At 41.0% G+C, this 15,741-nt stretch overlaps 1 protein-coding gene across 1 annotated transcript; it reads left to right on the top strand.

Annotated features, from left to right (window-relative positions):
* The first annotated feature begins 10,695 nt into the window (after nucleotides 1-10,695).
* LOC140998776 (transcriptional repressor scratch 1-like) lies at nucleotides 10,696-13,411 on the top strand. Its single transcript, XM_073469151.1, has 2 exons — nucleotides 10,696-10,852; nucleotides 12,600-13,411. The coding sequence occupies exons 1-2, from the start codon at nucleotides 10,696-10,698 to the stop codon at nucleotides 13,409-13,411; spliced, it is 969 nt and encodes a 322-aa protein (XP_073325252.1).
* The last annotated feature ends 2,330 nt before the right edge of the window (nucleotides 13,412-15,741 follow it).

Below are 15,741 nucleotides of genomic sequence, written 5' to 3'. Positions count from 1 at the left end.
GATTGCACTCCATTTGTTACATTCACATGTAAAGCATGGGGGTGGTGTGTGTGTGTGTGTGTGTGTGTGTGTGTGTGTGTGCATGGGGGTGTGTAGACCAGTTGTGGGAGGTGTCAGATGGTCGCTGACACACACACACTCCCACATCCATTCTCCTGCACGACCTGGTGTGTGCTCAGGACTGAGCAGAGCAGTGTGGAGGAGCCCATCTGCTCGCAGGGTCAAAACCACTTTCTCCTGTCTCTCTGTCTTACACACACACACACACACACACACACACACACACACACACACACACACACACACACACACACACACACACAAACACAAACACAGCCCCATGCTGAGTATGCCAATTAGCTAAATGAGACAGATTTTTCCTCAGTGTTGATTTGCATTTTTTATGGTGAGCACATGGTTTAAATACTCACATTAATGGGCTGAAATGAAAAAAATGCTGCTTTTAAATTACACATGAATACTATATACAGAAATCCATACACTGTTCGCCCCAGGGAATGTTTACATCGGCTTCATTTATGTTCACAATTTGTTATTGAATGCAATATATGAATTATAAATGTTATACCTATTTTTAGTTGATGTTTAAGTAAGCATCTGTGACTGTTAGGATTTAACGGTACTTTTGTCGTCAGAATTTGTGTATATTTAGATATTTTGCAAATCCATGAGAGGGATCTGACTTCTTACTTTTTGAACACTGTATTGGTTTTATTATGACTTTTTACACACTTTGAACATGTAAAATTAAATTAAAGATCTCCATGGGAAAAAATTCTTTACATCCTGTGGAGTACAACAAACATGTTTTTTCTTGCACTGCTTTCTGTCTAGTAGAAATTGCTAGGCGTCTTTAACACTGCTGTAGGTGTGTTTCCTCAGAAACCCTCCAGTAAGACCAGTTTTAACTGCAAATCTCTATGAAGTGACAGGTTGCTCGCCCAGCCTGACCTGCTCAGCTGATGACGATGTATACTGCTTTCAGTTTCATCAGGACTTAACCATTTCCTCTCTGGTCTTAAGGATCATGAACAACTCAACTGCTGAGTGAGTGTGAGACACATCTGAGCCTTCATCAAGTACACATGACAGCAAGTTGGGACAAGATTTGGAAGAGCAGAACCAGTTCGAGAGAGAGCAGCTCAGGGCTGTGAGTGTAGTTCCATCAGCTGGAAGGTGGAGTGCTATCAGATGTTAAGAATGACATCTCATTACTCTGTGTAACAGCACACAACACCCTCTGATAAAATCTGTCCAAACCAGTGTTGCAACACAGTGTCTAGTGTGTTTTCACCACATTGAAACTGACTTATAATACAAGTAGTAACAATACACTGCTGACTAACATGAAATTTCTCTTTTCAGTTCAACAACAGCATCCAACACACAATTTTGCAAGACACGATAAACAGAAGAAGAATCTGTCTAAGACAGCTAAGCTCATAACAAGATGAAAAAAACATGTTAAAACTAAGAAATATATATATATGTGTGTGTGTGTATATATATATATATATATGTATATATATATATATATATATATATATATATATATATATATATATATATATATAATGATATAATAATATAAAAATGTAGTTGTTGTAATGAGAAACTGAGCAAGTCATTATGACTGTATGCAACAATACACTGTCGCACAATGAAAATACTAGATATGTACAGGTAATGTACTAGAAATATAAAGGCCTTTTACTGACAAATCTATTTTTTATCAATGATATTTGATACTGTGGCACATCTGCAAATAGTCTGATAAAAAATACACATTGTAACAGAGTATTTGTGAGTTAAAATTTTATAGTCTTAGTTTTATATCTTGACATCTATATATATATATATATATATATATATATATATATATATATATATATATATATATATATAGCTGGAGCTCTTTACACATATAAAGAGTTGATCTGCCATCTTTGTGCCATCTTTCTACATGTTGCCACAGAGTGTGACAACATGTAGAAAGCTGAACTTTAAATGTCCTGATGCAACCCTGTATATATATGTATATATAAAACATCGTCAGTAACCCTGATGCAGGCATCAATTAGGTTACAAAACACATCTGACAAGAGACAGTTTGTGGCATATAATCTAATCTTTAGCTTGTTAGCCAAGAACAATTTAGCATGTCACATTACCAAGTGCTCAAAATCTGCTGGGGAAAATACTAAAAGCAGATTTCACTGTGTGAACAAGTCAGGATGTTTCACTTTTGTTTTGTATCTAAAAACCTGTCCCACTTCTCTCAGAAATCTAGCAGGTTGGTGTTATATGTGCTCAGTTGTCATTAATAACCTGCCGTAGCCCTCCACTCCTTAACAAAATGAGCAATAAACCAGAGTGAGTGTTTGGGAAATGGAGAGTCATCTGAGTGGGGTCACTGAGGCTGTAAATTTCTCTCCCAGTGTGACAGAGCGTCTGCAGCCTCCTGAGGCCTGGCCTGCCTTGGCCTGGCCCAGTGTGGCTCTGCAGTGTGGATGGTTGTAAGGTGACGGAATGTACACCCCCCCACCCCCCTCCATCCAGCCCTACAACCCTCCACCTCCCCTCCTCACACGCACACTCACCCTCACGACCATTATGAAACCCCAGCAGATGGCCAGGAGACAAAGGGTGTGTGAGGGTGAGAGGCCCTCATCTCCACCAACCCCCCCCCATCCCCACCTCTCTTTTCCTAGTAAGCCCCCCCTACCCACCTTGTCCAATAAGAAGTAAGCAGTCTGTTGCCGTAGTGTTACAGCTGGAACCCATGGAAAGCTCTTTCTCACCCCCCGTCAACCCTTACACACACATACACACACATGCACACACACACACATGCACACACACTCACACACACACACACTTCCCTGCCACATGCCTCTCAATTAAGACAAATCGACAGCGCTTCCTCCATCCCTTGTTCATGCAGATGTGGCGATTTTGCCTCGATTCCTCACTCCGAGCGAAACGAGCTCCTTTAATGTGAAGACATTAGCCTAAATGATTCCTGGTGTCCTTTATCAGGCAAGAGCTCCCATTTGGGGCCCCGCAGCAGGTAATTCTCCTTTTGACAGTGCAATTGAACTGGCCAGCGCTGAAGGGCTGTTTGGCGAAGAGCCATTTAGTGTAAGTGCTCTCAAGGCCGGCGAATGACACTTGTAGAGACAATGTCACCCCCACTGACACTATCAGTTGATTGTGTATTGAACAGAAATGGACGAGTGGTGTAGGCCCCAGGCCAGAAATATGCAGCGTTATTGGCAGGGCGAAGTCCAAGGCGAGTGTCCGGGGAGAAACGAATTCAGGCGAGCTCTGTGGAGGTCTCTGTCAATACCAGGTGCCAAGGACACTAGGACAGGGACTGTGAGGCGATAAACTGGCTTATTTCACTAACGTGCTGCATGATCATTTGACACTTTCTACAGAATTACTCCATACATGCCAGGACAACGTCCTTGTAGAGATTGAGCTTCTGTAAATGGGCACGGGACTAAAAAAAATATGACAAAAGACTGATAGATTCACTCAAATTACAAACATTTTCTCACTTTCCTTTTGTGGTGTAAAGCCATGCACATTAAAATGTATCTGTCCTGCTTTGAACAGCTTTGAAACATGACTGAAGCTTTCCAAGTTAAATATCAGCTCAATATGAAGATTGGTGAACTTTTGCTTCCATTTTGTCATTTGGTGATGTGTTTCCTCATAACTACCTGCTGGAGAGGAGCATTGACCTGAACCTGTTGCTATTCTATTTCATATATTTCTTTAGCCCCTTCCATGTTCATCATTTTGCTCTATGTGCACTTTTATTAATGTGGAAGTGCTGCATTTTCATTTCTCATTGACTCAAGATTAGACCAGGTCGTAATGTACTTTCACCTCCTATGTCACTGAACAAGTTGTTATCTGGTACCTGCCTAAAGGCACTTTATCATTTTGTCTTAAGTAATGGTGCGTTTCAGTGAAACAAATTGGAAAACCAGTTCTATTCAGGTTAGCCTGTTAACCGCTGTTAGTCATCAGTTGATAACAACACATTAAGACTTATTTTGCTCACACAAACACTGAAGCAACATGTCTTGAGATAGAAATTGGACAGTACTATGTGTAAGACTGATTTAATGAGACACAAATAAGACAAAAGTGCTAGTTAACAGTATAGAGAGCTGAAATCCAAGCCCTTCCGATTTCTCCCATGGGACCTTATTTATAACCTTATAAAAAATATGTATGGTGGTGAAAGGAGAGAGAGAAATACATTTTTGATCCTCTTTGAATTGTGTCATGAATCACACGTTGATGTGATGATATGCTATTTGTCAATTTTAAAGATAATTTTTCATCTTGAGAAAGTCTGTCATAAAACTGATGAAATATCAGACTGTGAAAATACGTCATTATAAAGATTACACAGCCAACAATAGCATTAGTGACGTTGTCTTATTGAACGCTCACCAAAACCTGTAGCTTTAACATTGTAGAGCTGCTCTTGTATATTAGCAGCTGACAGCACTGACCAACTCTCCTTTTCACATATCATAGTCGTCAATATGAGCAGATCTATTGTGATTTTCAGCGTTTTTACTACCTTTTCAGTTTTTTTTTCCTGATCATGTTGGTGTTGGTGACGTGTGTTGAGTGAGACGATGTAGTTCACTGAGCGCTTTAACACAAAACTACATGAGATTTGACTTTATTTTACGACAAATGCTTATTAAAAACTCCTCTAAAGCTCACTTGTGAACACATTATATCTTGTTTTACAAAAACAGTGTGACAATTGGAGCTAGCCTATTTCTTGATAAATAACATTTTATTCATCTGCCCAGCACTTCTTGAAAGACAACCATCCCAATTTCTTTACATTTCTGTTCATGTATGGATTAGACAAATGAGATACAATGTTGACATTTTTGAGATTTAAAGGTGTTATTAGGTGAATTCTTTAACTTAACACTTAAACTTAACAAGACTAGCTTATTACACCTGCTTATAATTTTTATGCTAACATAGGCTAACTATGCCTTGACTCCAGCTCCTTAAAATACAGACATGAGAGAGGTATTAATCATCTCATCTCACTCTCAGAATGAAAACAACTGCTGCTCTTTGCTAGCAATCCTTGGCTGTAGCCAGTTAATGTAAGCTAATTAGCTCATTAGCCTTGTATCCAGTCACGCTAAAATGGAAGAAGAGCGAGAGAGAGTCTTGCATCAGCAGAGGCCGAGAATGGCATGTAGAGTTGGAATATTTTCACCTCTTACTCTGCGAATTAAGGATTTATTTGGACCAAACCAGAGGTTATTGTGGAAAGACAAAACCAAGACTGTTTTGGTGACTTTTATTTCTTTTTTGTGTAGTTTGAATGAAGTGTGTTTTATGATGAGTTAATGAGGCGATTCAGCTCGTCTTAGTTTAGTAAGAGAGAAATTCAGGAGATTTGTATTTTTCTGTTTAGTAAGGAAAATAGATGCAGGTGTATTTCATTTCTTGACATTTTGCTCATTCATCACACTAAAAGTTCAGAGACCTTGTGAAACATGGAGCATTTGCCACTTGCATATACTGTATTTACCAGCTGAAACTACAGGGCCAGTCAGACTATCACCTCTTGAGGTACAAAGTGGTATAAGGAGAGAGGACGGGCTGGGGCTAGCTGGTTAGCATGGTAACTTCAGCAGACATCTCTGCAACACAGTACATAATGTTTCTTCACATTCTGTTGATAATGTAGGTTCATTTGTTGAATGTTTTAACTAAAATTCTAAGATCTTACAAAGTGCATTCAAATATGAGTTCTTAGTAAATTATTAATGCTTTGATAGTTTAATTTAGAATATTTGTAGTAAATCCAATGCACCTGTTGTTTTACTATCTATCTCATAGCTTCATCTGCCATCAGGCATGTCATCACTCTATCTATTCACCATATTTCCCTTTCATTGCTCTGGTTTTCCATTTTGAAAAGCTCTCGCCTGGCTGCTCCCCCAAGACTCAGACATCCACCAGAGCAGAGGCCAGTGACACGTGTGATTGATGACCCCCAGAATGGAAAGGAGAGAGATGGACAGATTCCTTTTATCAGGATTGAGGTCTGACTAGATTAAAATGCAGTTGTACAACGCCTCCTCCCCCTTTTTTGGCGTCCCTGTCGGCCTCCTCAGCAGCCCCACTCTGTCCCCTGTCAGTCACCACACCTGACGGCTGGGAGTTTTTCCTCATCTCCTCCGCTGACCTCCAATCCCACCTCCCCACTCGAGGTGACATGGTGCGGACGTGGCCGATTGTGCGAGACTTTAACCAGTCACTTCCAAATTGACTTGATGTGTTTTTTTACTTGCTTCTGCAGAGAAGTGTGCCAGACAAATCTCAGTGGAGCGTTCCTAACACCATTTGCACAAAGCTGGTTGGTTTAAAAAAAGTATGAAATGTGTTGGAACATAAATCACAAGTCGCCCTCCACAGCTAACCACAATCAACCCATGAAAAAACATGCCGAGTGAAGAGGGGAAATTCTCCATTTTCTCACTCACTAAGTGCTGATTAAAAGAAAAGAGACAATCACTCTCATTCAGTGGTGTGCAGCTGCCTCGTTGTCAGATGGCAGAGTGGGAGATTTTTGTGGAGGTGCTGAAAAGATGCCTCAGTGAAAGGGACCTGCGTTTGTTTTTCAGATGGCTCTCTAATGACTGGATGTGATTAACACAAATTATCTCACTTATCACAACTCAACAGGCGTAGATAGACAGTCTCTGGGTACATTCTCTGCAATGCCACTTAACATGCATTTAATCAGACTCAGCAGTCAGATGCACAAGGACAAAAATAACAAGATTTCTCTCACAGAAATACCCTGTGTCTGGCTGTGTCATTCCTCTTTGTGTCTTTAAGGCAACTTGCTACAGTTTAGTGTCAAAGTATCACTTATTTTGATCTCCATGTCTGCGCTTTCTTCCCTGCTAAATTTGCTCGTTGATGATGTCACTGCTGTGTATTGTCCACATTAGTATGTAGGACTGAAACACCTGTGTAGAAAACACTGAAAAGAGGAAAATGTCTCATTTCCACAGTTTTGTTTGTGTTTGTAATCGTGTAATTGTCTTTACAGGTAGATAGAAACGTCACCGCTCACATGAAAGAAAGCTAATTCCCTCTGTTTTGGAGCATTATAGAGACAAAAACAGGACCAGTAATGTATGGCAACAAACAAGTGAGTAGTTTGGCCTGCCAGCTGTTTAGTGAAATATTTAGTTAAAAGATGTATGAATCATTGATGTTACACAGCTAGCATGCTACCACAGCTAGCTAAATATGCCATCGAACTTGTCACTTAGAAGAAATGTATAACATTCATCAATCAGTTAGCTAATTCATCTATTATATGCTCCTGTGACACAAAGTGTGTATTGGCTGTCCAAAATCCGGCACAAAAACGTGTTTATGCAACACATTGAGGTGCATCCCAGACTGAAAGACTTTTGTGATGACTCGCATACACACACAGAGATTTGTGGAAACAAGCTGTAAAACATCCTCTACGCATCTTTTCTAAGTGCTCAAACCAAGGCCATTCAGGCAAAGTTGCTCATAAATATGATTCTGCAGTAATTTTATATTTTTCATATTGTCAACCAAATCTCAACAAAAGACCAAAACCAAGAATGAGTTCATCTAATACTTTCTGACTTCCCTCCCACATCTGTGGAATTCAACATGCAGACGTACTGAAGACAGAAATCTTTAAGAGCAGGTCCAAAATGTATTATTTCATTTTTCAAAGGAAACTACAATGATAACACTGTATGCACCAAAGTAAGGGCTGAGGTTTCAGAATTCTGTAACGTTGCTAAAAATAGGTCTAAATGGTCAGTCACACAGGTTTAAAGTCATTTTTAACAGTTCACTTTTTACATACTGTTATCGTAAGGCAAAAAAGTAGTAGCCTAATGAAAGGTGGTTTTGTTTTCAAAAAGGCTCAGACAAGAAGGACTAGTTTATTTGTTGAGGACCAGTTGTGTGTGTGTGTGTGTTCATGATAATGTACATGGAGTGTGACATATTGTACTTGTTAGTATGATATATTCATTGTTGGTGTGGGTTTTTTCATGGGATTTATCTGTGAAGAAAATAAATACTACCACTTTCTTTAAAATTGATTTTTTTTTTTTTTTTACATTTTCCGATGCTTTCAGTATGTTGAATTGTTTTAAAAGTAGACCAGACCAGAGATGATTTGTCTTCTGCACACATGAAAATCCCATCAACATCTGTCTGTGAGATTATATATTTCCACCCTGTGTTAAAGCTGCTGCCAGCTCTCCAGTCAACCAGAATTTAACCCTGTGACCCTTGCAGGAACCCTGAGGTCAGCCTGTCACGGACGACGGACCGGAAGTCACCGTGGGGGCCTTTTTTATCCAGATGACGGTTATATGGAGGGTTGAGGGCTCTACAGAGAGACATAAAACTGCCAGGACAAAGAGAGGATGGAAGTGAAAAATAGAAATGTTAAACCTGCAGGCTGATGTCACAAAATCTGGAGATTGTAACAGTTAAATTAGTTGTAAAAGAGTTGTATTTGCATTACATATCCCCGTCTGTGTCTTCCTTCAAATCTTTTGATATATACCTTAAATCAAGAAGACTCTCCTGTGTCGTGCATCATCTATCTATAAAGAATATCAGGTCACATCAGTGAGACATGGACATGTAATGGTTAACAGTTAGGTTGCTGGTACATAAGCCAATATCCAATCATAATTCCTCAATAAATAAAATATATTGAATTTTTACGTGAGTTTGGCGTTGGATCCAGATGTCCTGTTTTATTTTGAGGGTCTTGTCATGCTCTCTTGGGGAATTTCTAATTTCCTGGATGACTTGGTACTAGTTATAGGGGCACGCAATCAGCAGAATAATGATAATAATAAATAATTACAAAGTACCTTTTCGCAAACCACGAAAACATTGAAACTTTACACTTGTTTATGTTCTAACTTTCCGTTTCTTTGTGTTTCAGTTTTATGTTGTGACAATGCTGTGCTTATGCTCTGGCTAGGTTAAGGCACAAACCACTTAGTAAGGTTTAGGAAAAGGTTTTTGTCGCCACAAACACGGCTGGAAATGTTCCAATGTCTCCTTAAAAATATTTGGTGGTTTCCAGATTTGGGAGGGTTACTCTGAAAATATATTCCAATACAGTTACTAATTACCTGTTAAAAAATAAAGTCAGTAACTCAATCCAAGTATCACAATATTAAAGGAATGTGACTTGATTAATTTCTGTTAATTTTGGTTTACCTCAATACCAAACATATGCAAATAGACGAGAGAAAATAAATATCAATAAGATGACTTGTATTTAATCTTAATCTTCTGTTAGAAGACACACTTCTTTGGAGTAATGTGTGTAAAGTGTGTGCATGTGTATGGTTACGGACTAGTATATCACTCTTTATGTTAATATTTTTAACATAAAGTTTATATTTTTTTATAATATATTTTTATATAATATTTTATTTTACTGAATGTATCTCTAATCTAAGTACATCTTTTTTTCTGTAACTTTACTGGAATACAGTTACCTTTTTTTTGTATCCTGATCACATAATCCCGTCACATGTATTTCCTTACTTCCCAAGCCTAGTGGTTTCACACTATTTAGATTTTGTCATGTGTGCACTAGTTACAATCAAACAAATTGCATTAAAAAAACAAAACAATGAAAAGTAATGTTCAGGGTGATAAAAGACCAATGAGAACTATTTAGATAAGTACTGAGATTTCATACATATAAGCATCTGCAGTTTGATCCTTTCATGTGTCTAAGGCTGTGTGATGCTGACCTAAATGTGATGAGAATGAACACATTCTGCTTTCCATACCAAGGCCATTTTAACATTTCAAGAAAGAGCTAATGATGATGATGAAATATCAGAGGCAGTAGTGGTGTTTGGAGGAAAGGGGTGTGTGTTTGGGGCAGCATAAATTGTGTTTGCTACTTCATTGAAAGACAATGGAGGACAAGATGTTGTGTGTAGTGTCACCCACGTGCTTCTGCACCACTATTGTCTGCTCTCCTTCCCTGGGAGAGGGGAGACGGAGGGGTGAAAGGAGGAGGAGGAGGATGTGGGAGGAGGTGGGTTAGTTGATTGCTGTGTGTGTGTGTGTGCACGTGCGTGTGCGTGCGGGGAGAAGCACAGACGGCTCGTGGTAATTTGATGTGTGTCCCCAGGGATGTTTGATGGATTAATGCTAAGCAGCTCCCTCTTCTACAGCACCACCTGATCTTTGGGGCTCGTGCCCCACATATAAAAGGCTGCAGTAGTGCTGAGCTCAGCTAGTCCAGCCATCTCTCTCTCTGCCTCTGTTTCTCCCTCGCCACTTTCTGTCTTCCTCTCCATCCACCCTGTCCTCTGCTTTCTCTCTCTCTGCTACTTTCACTACATTTTCTCTCTCTCTTTCCACTGGCTTTAAACCTTTTCCAGGACAAATTTTTTTCTAACCCTTTTTTTTCAATCCTCCGTTGTTTGGCCTGTTGAAGAAGGCCGTCTGGAAGCTCAGTACATTTCTGCTCTTTTCTTTTGGTTTTTATCATCAGTCTGTTCACATTCTTCTATGAGGCTCTAGCATCAGTTCTTTCATCAGGAAAAAAACATGCCACGCTCCTTTTTGGTGAAGCAGCCGAAGGTTCACGATTTCTCCTCCTCCAACTACTACCATCAGCACCAGCAGCACTGGGACGACTCTTACACTGTGACACATGCCATCACAGAGTCAGCCACCAACTTGGCGGTGCGTTTGAGTGAAAATGGTGAGTTGATATCTCTCTGAGTTGTGTTTTCAACTTTGTGTTTTTCTGCTGCACTAGATATTGATTTCTTCATTTGGAGATGATCCACATGGTCTTTCACACAGCAATGAAAATCTCAAATAACAGACAGTAATTCATGCAATAGTGTTTATGTTGTTGTCTCTGCTACCTAATAGTTCTTGGAAACCCCCAAAATCCCCCACAGGCATTGCTCACCCCCCTTCCGCATCCCTCAGGACTTTTGTTTTCTAACTCGGCGGATGCTAAACAGTATTCAGGTCACGCCGGCTCAATCTGCTTAATACTCAAACCAGATCACACAGCAGACTTTGGCTTTAATACTATTGTGTACATGAATGATGAGATATATGTGTACATGGGCATTAGGCACAAAATCTGATGCCTTTGTCAGGTCCAACTAGAAAGAAAGGGAAAAAAACTCATGAGAAAGCAGATAGCCACATGGGACTGTGTTGTCCTTAGATGGTGCAGTTGCCCTTGAGTCTCTCCTCTTATCATCCACCCCCCCTCGTTCATCTCTCCATCTCTCTCCATCTGATCCTGCAGGATGTTAGATAGCCACAGGGAGTAGGATTGCAGCAACACAATCCATATGTGGAGCAGCGAGAGGTGATGGAACAGGGTTTTTAGAGGATGGGTATTGACTGGAAAATACAGAGTGCTGCAGGTAATTCAATAAAGTGCAACATGAGCAGTACATTGGCAGACAGTAGATTTTCATCCACGGGATTTCTAGAGAGGCTGGATGTGAGAACAACCCTGCAATACAAACAATATGTGTGTGTGCCTGTGTTTGTGTGTGTGTGTGTGTGTGTTTGGCTTTGAGAAACATCCAAAGAAATGTGTGCTTTGAGCGGATTCACCCCCTAACACACACACATACACATACACACACACACACACACACACCACCACCACCACCACCACCAGCAGCAGCATCACAGATCTTGTGTTCGACTTGAATCATTTGTCCCCCAGATTTAGGATGCCAGCTGTCTGCTTCCCTTTGTGTGCCAGTGTGTGTGTGTGTGTGTGCGCGCGTGTGTGTTTGGGGTGGGTGGGTGGGGGGGTGAGTGGGCTCAATATACCATTGACTGCTGTCAAGATCAGACAGCAGTCCCCCCACCAAACAGACACACACACACACCCTCCTCAGCCCTCCCTTCCCTCTTTGCCAAATCGCAGTCCCCCACCTGTCACTCACTCTCCCCCCCTTACCATACTCATGAACACTCTCAAAAACGGCACAGATGGGGAATGATCTGATTAAAATGATTTAGTGATTGAGGGGATTTCACTGCTGAGACACTCTGTTTTGGTCACACCCCCCCCATCACAGATTCAGAAGCGGTGCTGCTGCTGGTGCTGCCGCTGTGAGGCGCCGACCGGTGGATCGATCCAGAGCCAAACTGGTGCTCTGTGACAGTTTTGTCAATGTCAGCACATTGTGTTTGACTAATATTCAGACACTATATGGCTTTCCCTTTTTTTCTCATGATAGCACTTGTTGGAGTCAGTGGAGGTATTGATTGGGCAGAACTGTGCACTCATTAATATTTCATTCCCAAAGCTTGCTGAACCTGGCACTTACAAATAGCTTCCTGTATAGGTTTCATATTGATTAGAGGTTTGGGTGAGATGGCACTTCTTTTCAGAGGTTATTGAGATGATGAAGATGTTCCATTCGCTTATTCCTCTTTTCTTACCAACGTTTTTCCTTTCCCAGGCTACATCCACGATTACATCATCCCATCAGTGTTGCAGAGCACAAAGGAGCCAGGTCATGAGCAGACCGGGCTCTCCTCAGGGCCCCTGTACTCCCCAGGTGGCAGTGTCGGGGAAGAGTTCTCAGACCACGATATGGAGCATCCGGACAGCCCTGTCTCCAGCGGCACGGTTGAGTCAGACAGTAGCGGCCATGAGTTAGAGGCTTGCACCATCGACGCCTTCCTCATCTCTGATGGACGCTCCCGCCGCAGACCCAATCCGAGGTGTCCCCGCAAGGTAGGTCGTCAATTGGACAGCAGCGACGGTGTGGTGTCGGCAGACTGCAGTCCTGCCAAAGGGAAATCCAAAGGGCGCCACGTGTGTGGCGAGTGCGGCAAGTCTTATGCCACTTCCTCCAATCTGAGCAGACACAAGCAGACTCACCGTAGCCTGGACAGCCAGCAGGCCAGGAAGTGTCCCACCTGCCACAAGGTATATGTGTCCATGCCAGCACTGGCCATGCACATGCTGACCCACGACCTGAAGCACGAATGCACGGTGTGTGGCAAAGCCTTCAGCCGACCCTGGCTGCTGCAGGGCCACATGAGGTCCCACACCGGAGAGAAACCATTTGCCTGTGCCCACTGCGGCAAAGCCTTCGCTGACCGATCAAACCTGCGCGCCCACATGCAGACACACTCCGCCTTCAAGCACTATTCCTGCAACCGCTGCCACAAAAGCTTCGCACTCAAGTCGTACCTCAACAAGCACTACGAGTCAGCCTGCTTCAAAGGGTACCAAGCAGAGGACGACTGCAGCTCTGAGGACTGATTGGGAAATATTCATCTTTTTCATTTCTATTTATAAACTTTTTAATAGTTCATACAAGCTTGATGACTTCTCAGGCTTGTCACATGCATGCATCATAATCCTGCCTTTTGATAAGCAATAACCTCACTTTAAATTATTCAGGAATTATGTATGAAATTCATAAAAATCTCAGTGTTGATCACAAATGTAAAATATTTTATATTGTTTTTTATAAATTGAATTGCAATAATTTACATGCCAGTATTATTTTAAATGCCAACTAGCTCTTAATTTACCTCAAACGTTTCTTATTTGTTAAATAATGTATTTGTGTATTTATTAATTTATTTAACTATTTATTTGCCAATTTTGCAAGATTATTTATTTATTATTGGTTGATGTATTTGTGAATTGAACATGGATTTATTAGGAGCCATGTATTGGATTTGTTGAAAACAAAAGCCAAAATATATTCTGACACCATATATTTCTCTGTCTGATCAATTTGGTGATGACAATAAAACTGATGAATATGAATAATTATGGAAACTCCCTTTACTCATTACTGAATATATGCTAAGATTACACACACTTATATTTGGACACCATATTCAACCCGTAAAAACATACAATCCACACATCTGCCTCACAAGTGACAGGCCATGTTTATTTTAAAGCAGTCAAAACTTTTACAAAGTCAGTAAAAACTTACCTTTATCAGTCAAAAGTCCAAATTGTCTCCACTAGAGCAGTCACTTTTTACTCAAACCCAAACTTGAATTATAACACAGGAAAAATGGTAATATTCTGTAATGACCATTTCAAATACAAAATGTACAAATTTTGGAACCAATTGTTTATCTTCTGACGACAATTTAGCCTCTGGAGACAATGTCCAGTGTTTCTGGGCTTCCAGTAACATAACAGATATCTGGGCCAAGACTTCCTCTTCTGTGCGCTGGTCATTATTTACAGTCTGATTAGCAATCACAGAACCCATGGGCTATCAGCTGGTGACAATTTAGCTAATCTCTATTGACAGTTATGTGCATATAAATACAGATGCATTTTTTAAAAAGCCAATAAAAAGCTAAATCGCTGTCAGAGATAGCTGATGGGTACTGGGATTATATTTCAGCTAAAGCCTTTGTTCTTGTGCTCTCCACACTGCCTGTTTATCTGCATGCAACCAAAGCTTGTTCAAACGCGATTGGCTAATACTACTCAGACTACAACTGGACTATAAACAGAAACACAAATGCTTCCGATACCAAAATCGGCCAACAGATTCTGTGTGCAGTTATCAGAAAAGTGTGCAGTGTATAAGCAGAGCGTTATGGTCCATCTGCATGACCTACTGCCCTATTAAAGGTGCATTAGTCAACTTTTCTGTGTTTTTTAATCACTTTTAATGCCAATGAGTTAGTTGATGAGATAAAAAATTAGACATTCCCCTCCTTACTCTGCTGCCTCTATCAGCCTGTGGCCAGCTCATCTTAGGTGCCTCTGGTAGCATAATCCCGGAAAAATGACGTCGGCGTGACGTGTATGACGTCACACTCGCTCCCAAGTGCCTTTCTCAGCTAGCTCGTAGCTAGCAACAGAGCGTTGCAAAAGCTCAGAAATGGAGTCCACTAACAAGCGATCGACAACACACACCCCAACACAGACTGCTCGTAAGCCCAAAAAAAGAGAGTAATATCCACTGAAGCCAGTCTGGCCAAACGGGAATTCGGAGGTGCATCCGAATCATGGAGGGAGCTTCACTATGTTTTGAAGCTCCTAAATGACGCAGATGTGACTTTCTTCCTGTTAGACAGGTAAGATAACATTACAGCAAAGGATGTGAAATACTTGTGTGTGTAAATCATTTGATATTGTGGCTGTTAGCCAGGTTAGCTTTCTTGCTAACACTGCTGAACTGCAAAGTAACTAATGTAGCAAGGAACTGTGTTGAGTGGATAACGTCAGCTAATTCATCTGGACTCCAGGGGCTTATACGGCTGGAAAATTGGCTGACTTGTTTGAGAATTACTTTGTCAGCTAACATTACGAAGCAGTCAACGCCAGATCAATGAAGCGTCACTATGTTACCACTGAAATGTCTTCTACTATAGCAAGTGATAGCTAAGCTAGATACTGCTATTGATGGTGGATGAAAATGGTTGCACTACAGGTCATTATCAGTTCTGGAGTCCTTTCAAAATCATGTTCTTACCTTCTCTCCTCCAGTGAATGAAGCAAGGTCCCTCCTCGCTGCACTGGACTATAATCACCACAACCCCCGGCCACTGCATGTCAACCAGAGAGATGAAGTTTTGTAAGTGGTACGTGTGAAAACATATTTTATC

This window comes from Pagrus major, chromosome 6, assembly GCF_040436345.1.
Source record: "Pagrus major chromosome 6, Pma_NU_1.0".
NCBI classification, from domain to species: Eukaryota; Metazoa; Chordata; class Actinopteri; order Spariformes; family Sparidae; genus Pagrus; species Pagrus major.
Note: the sequence above shows the minus strand (reverse complement) of the source record. Positions and strands in the feature narration are given on the sequence as shown.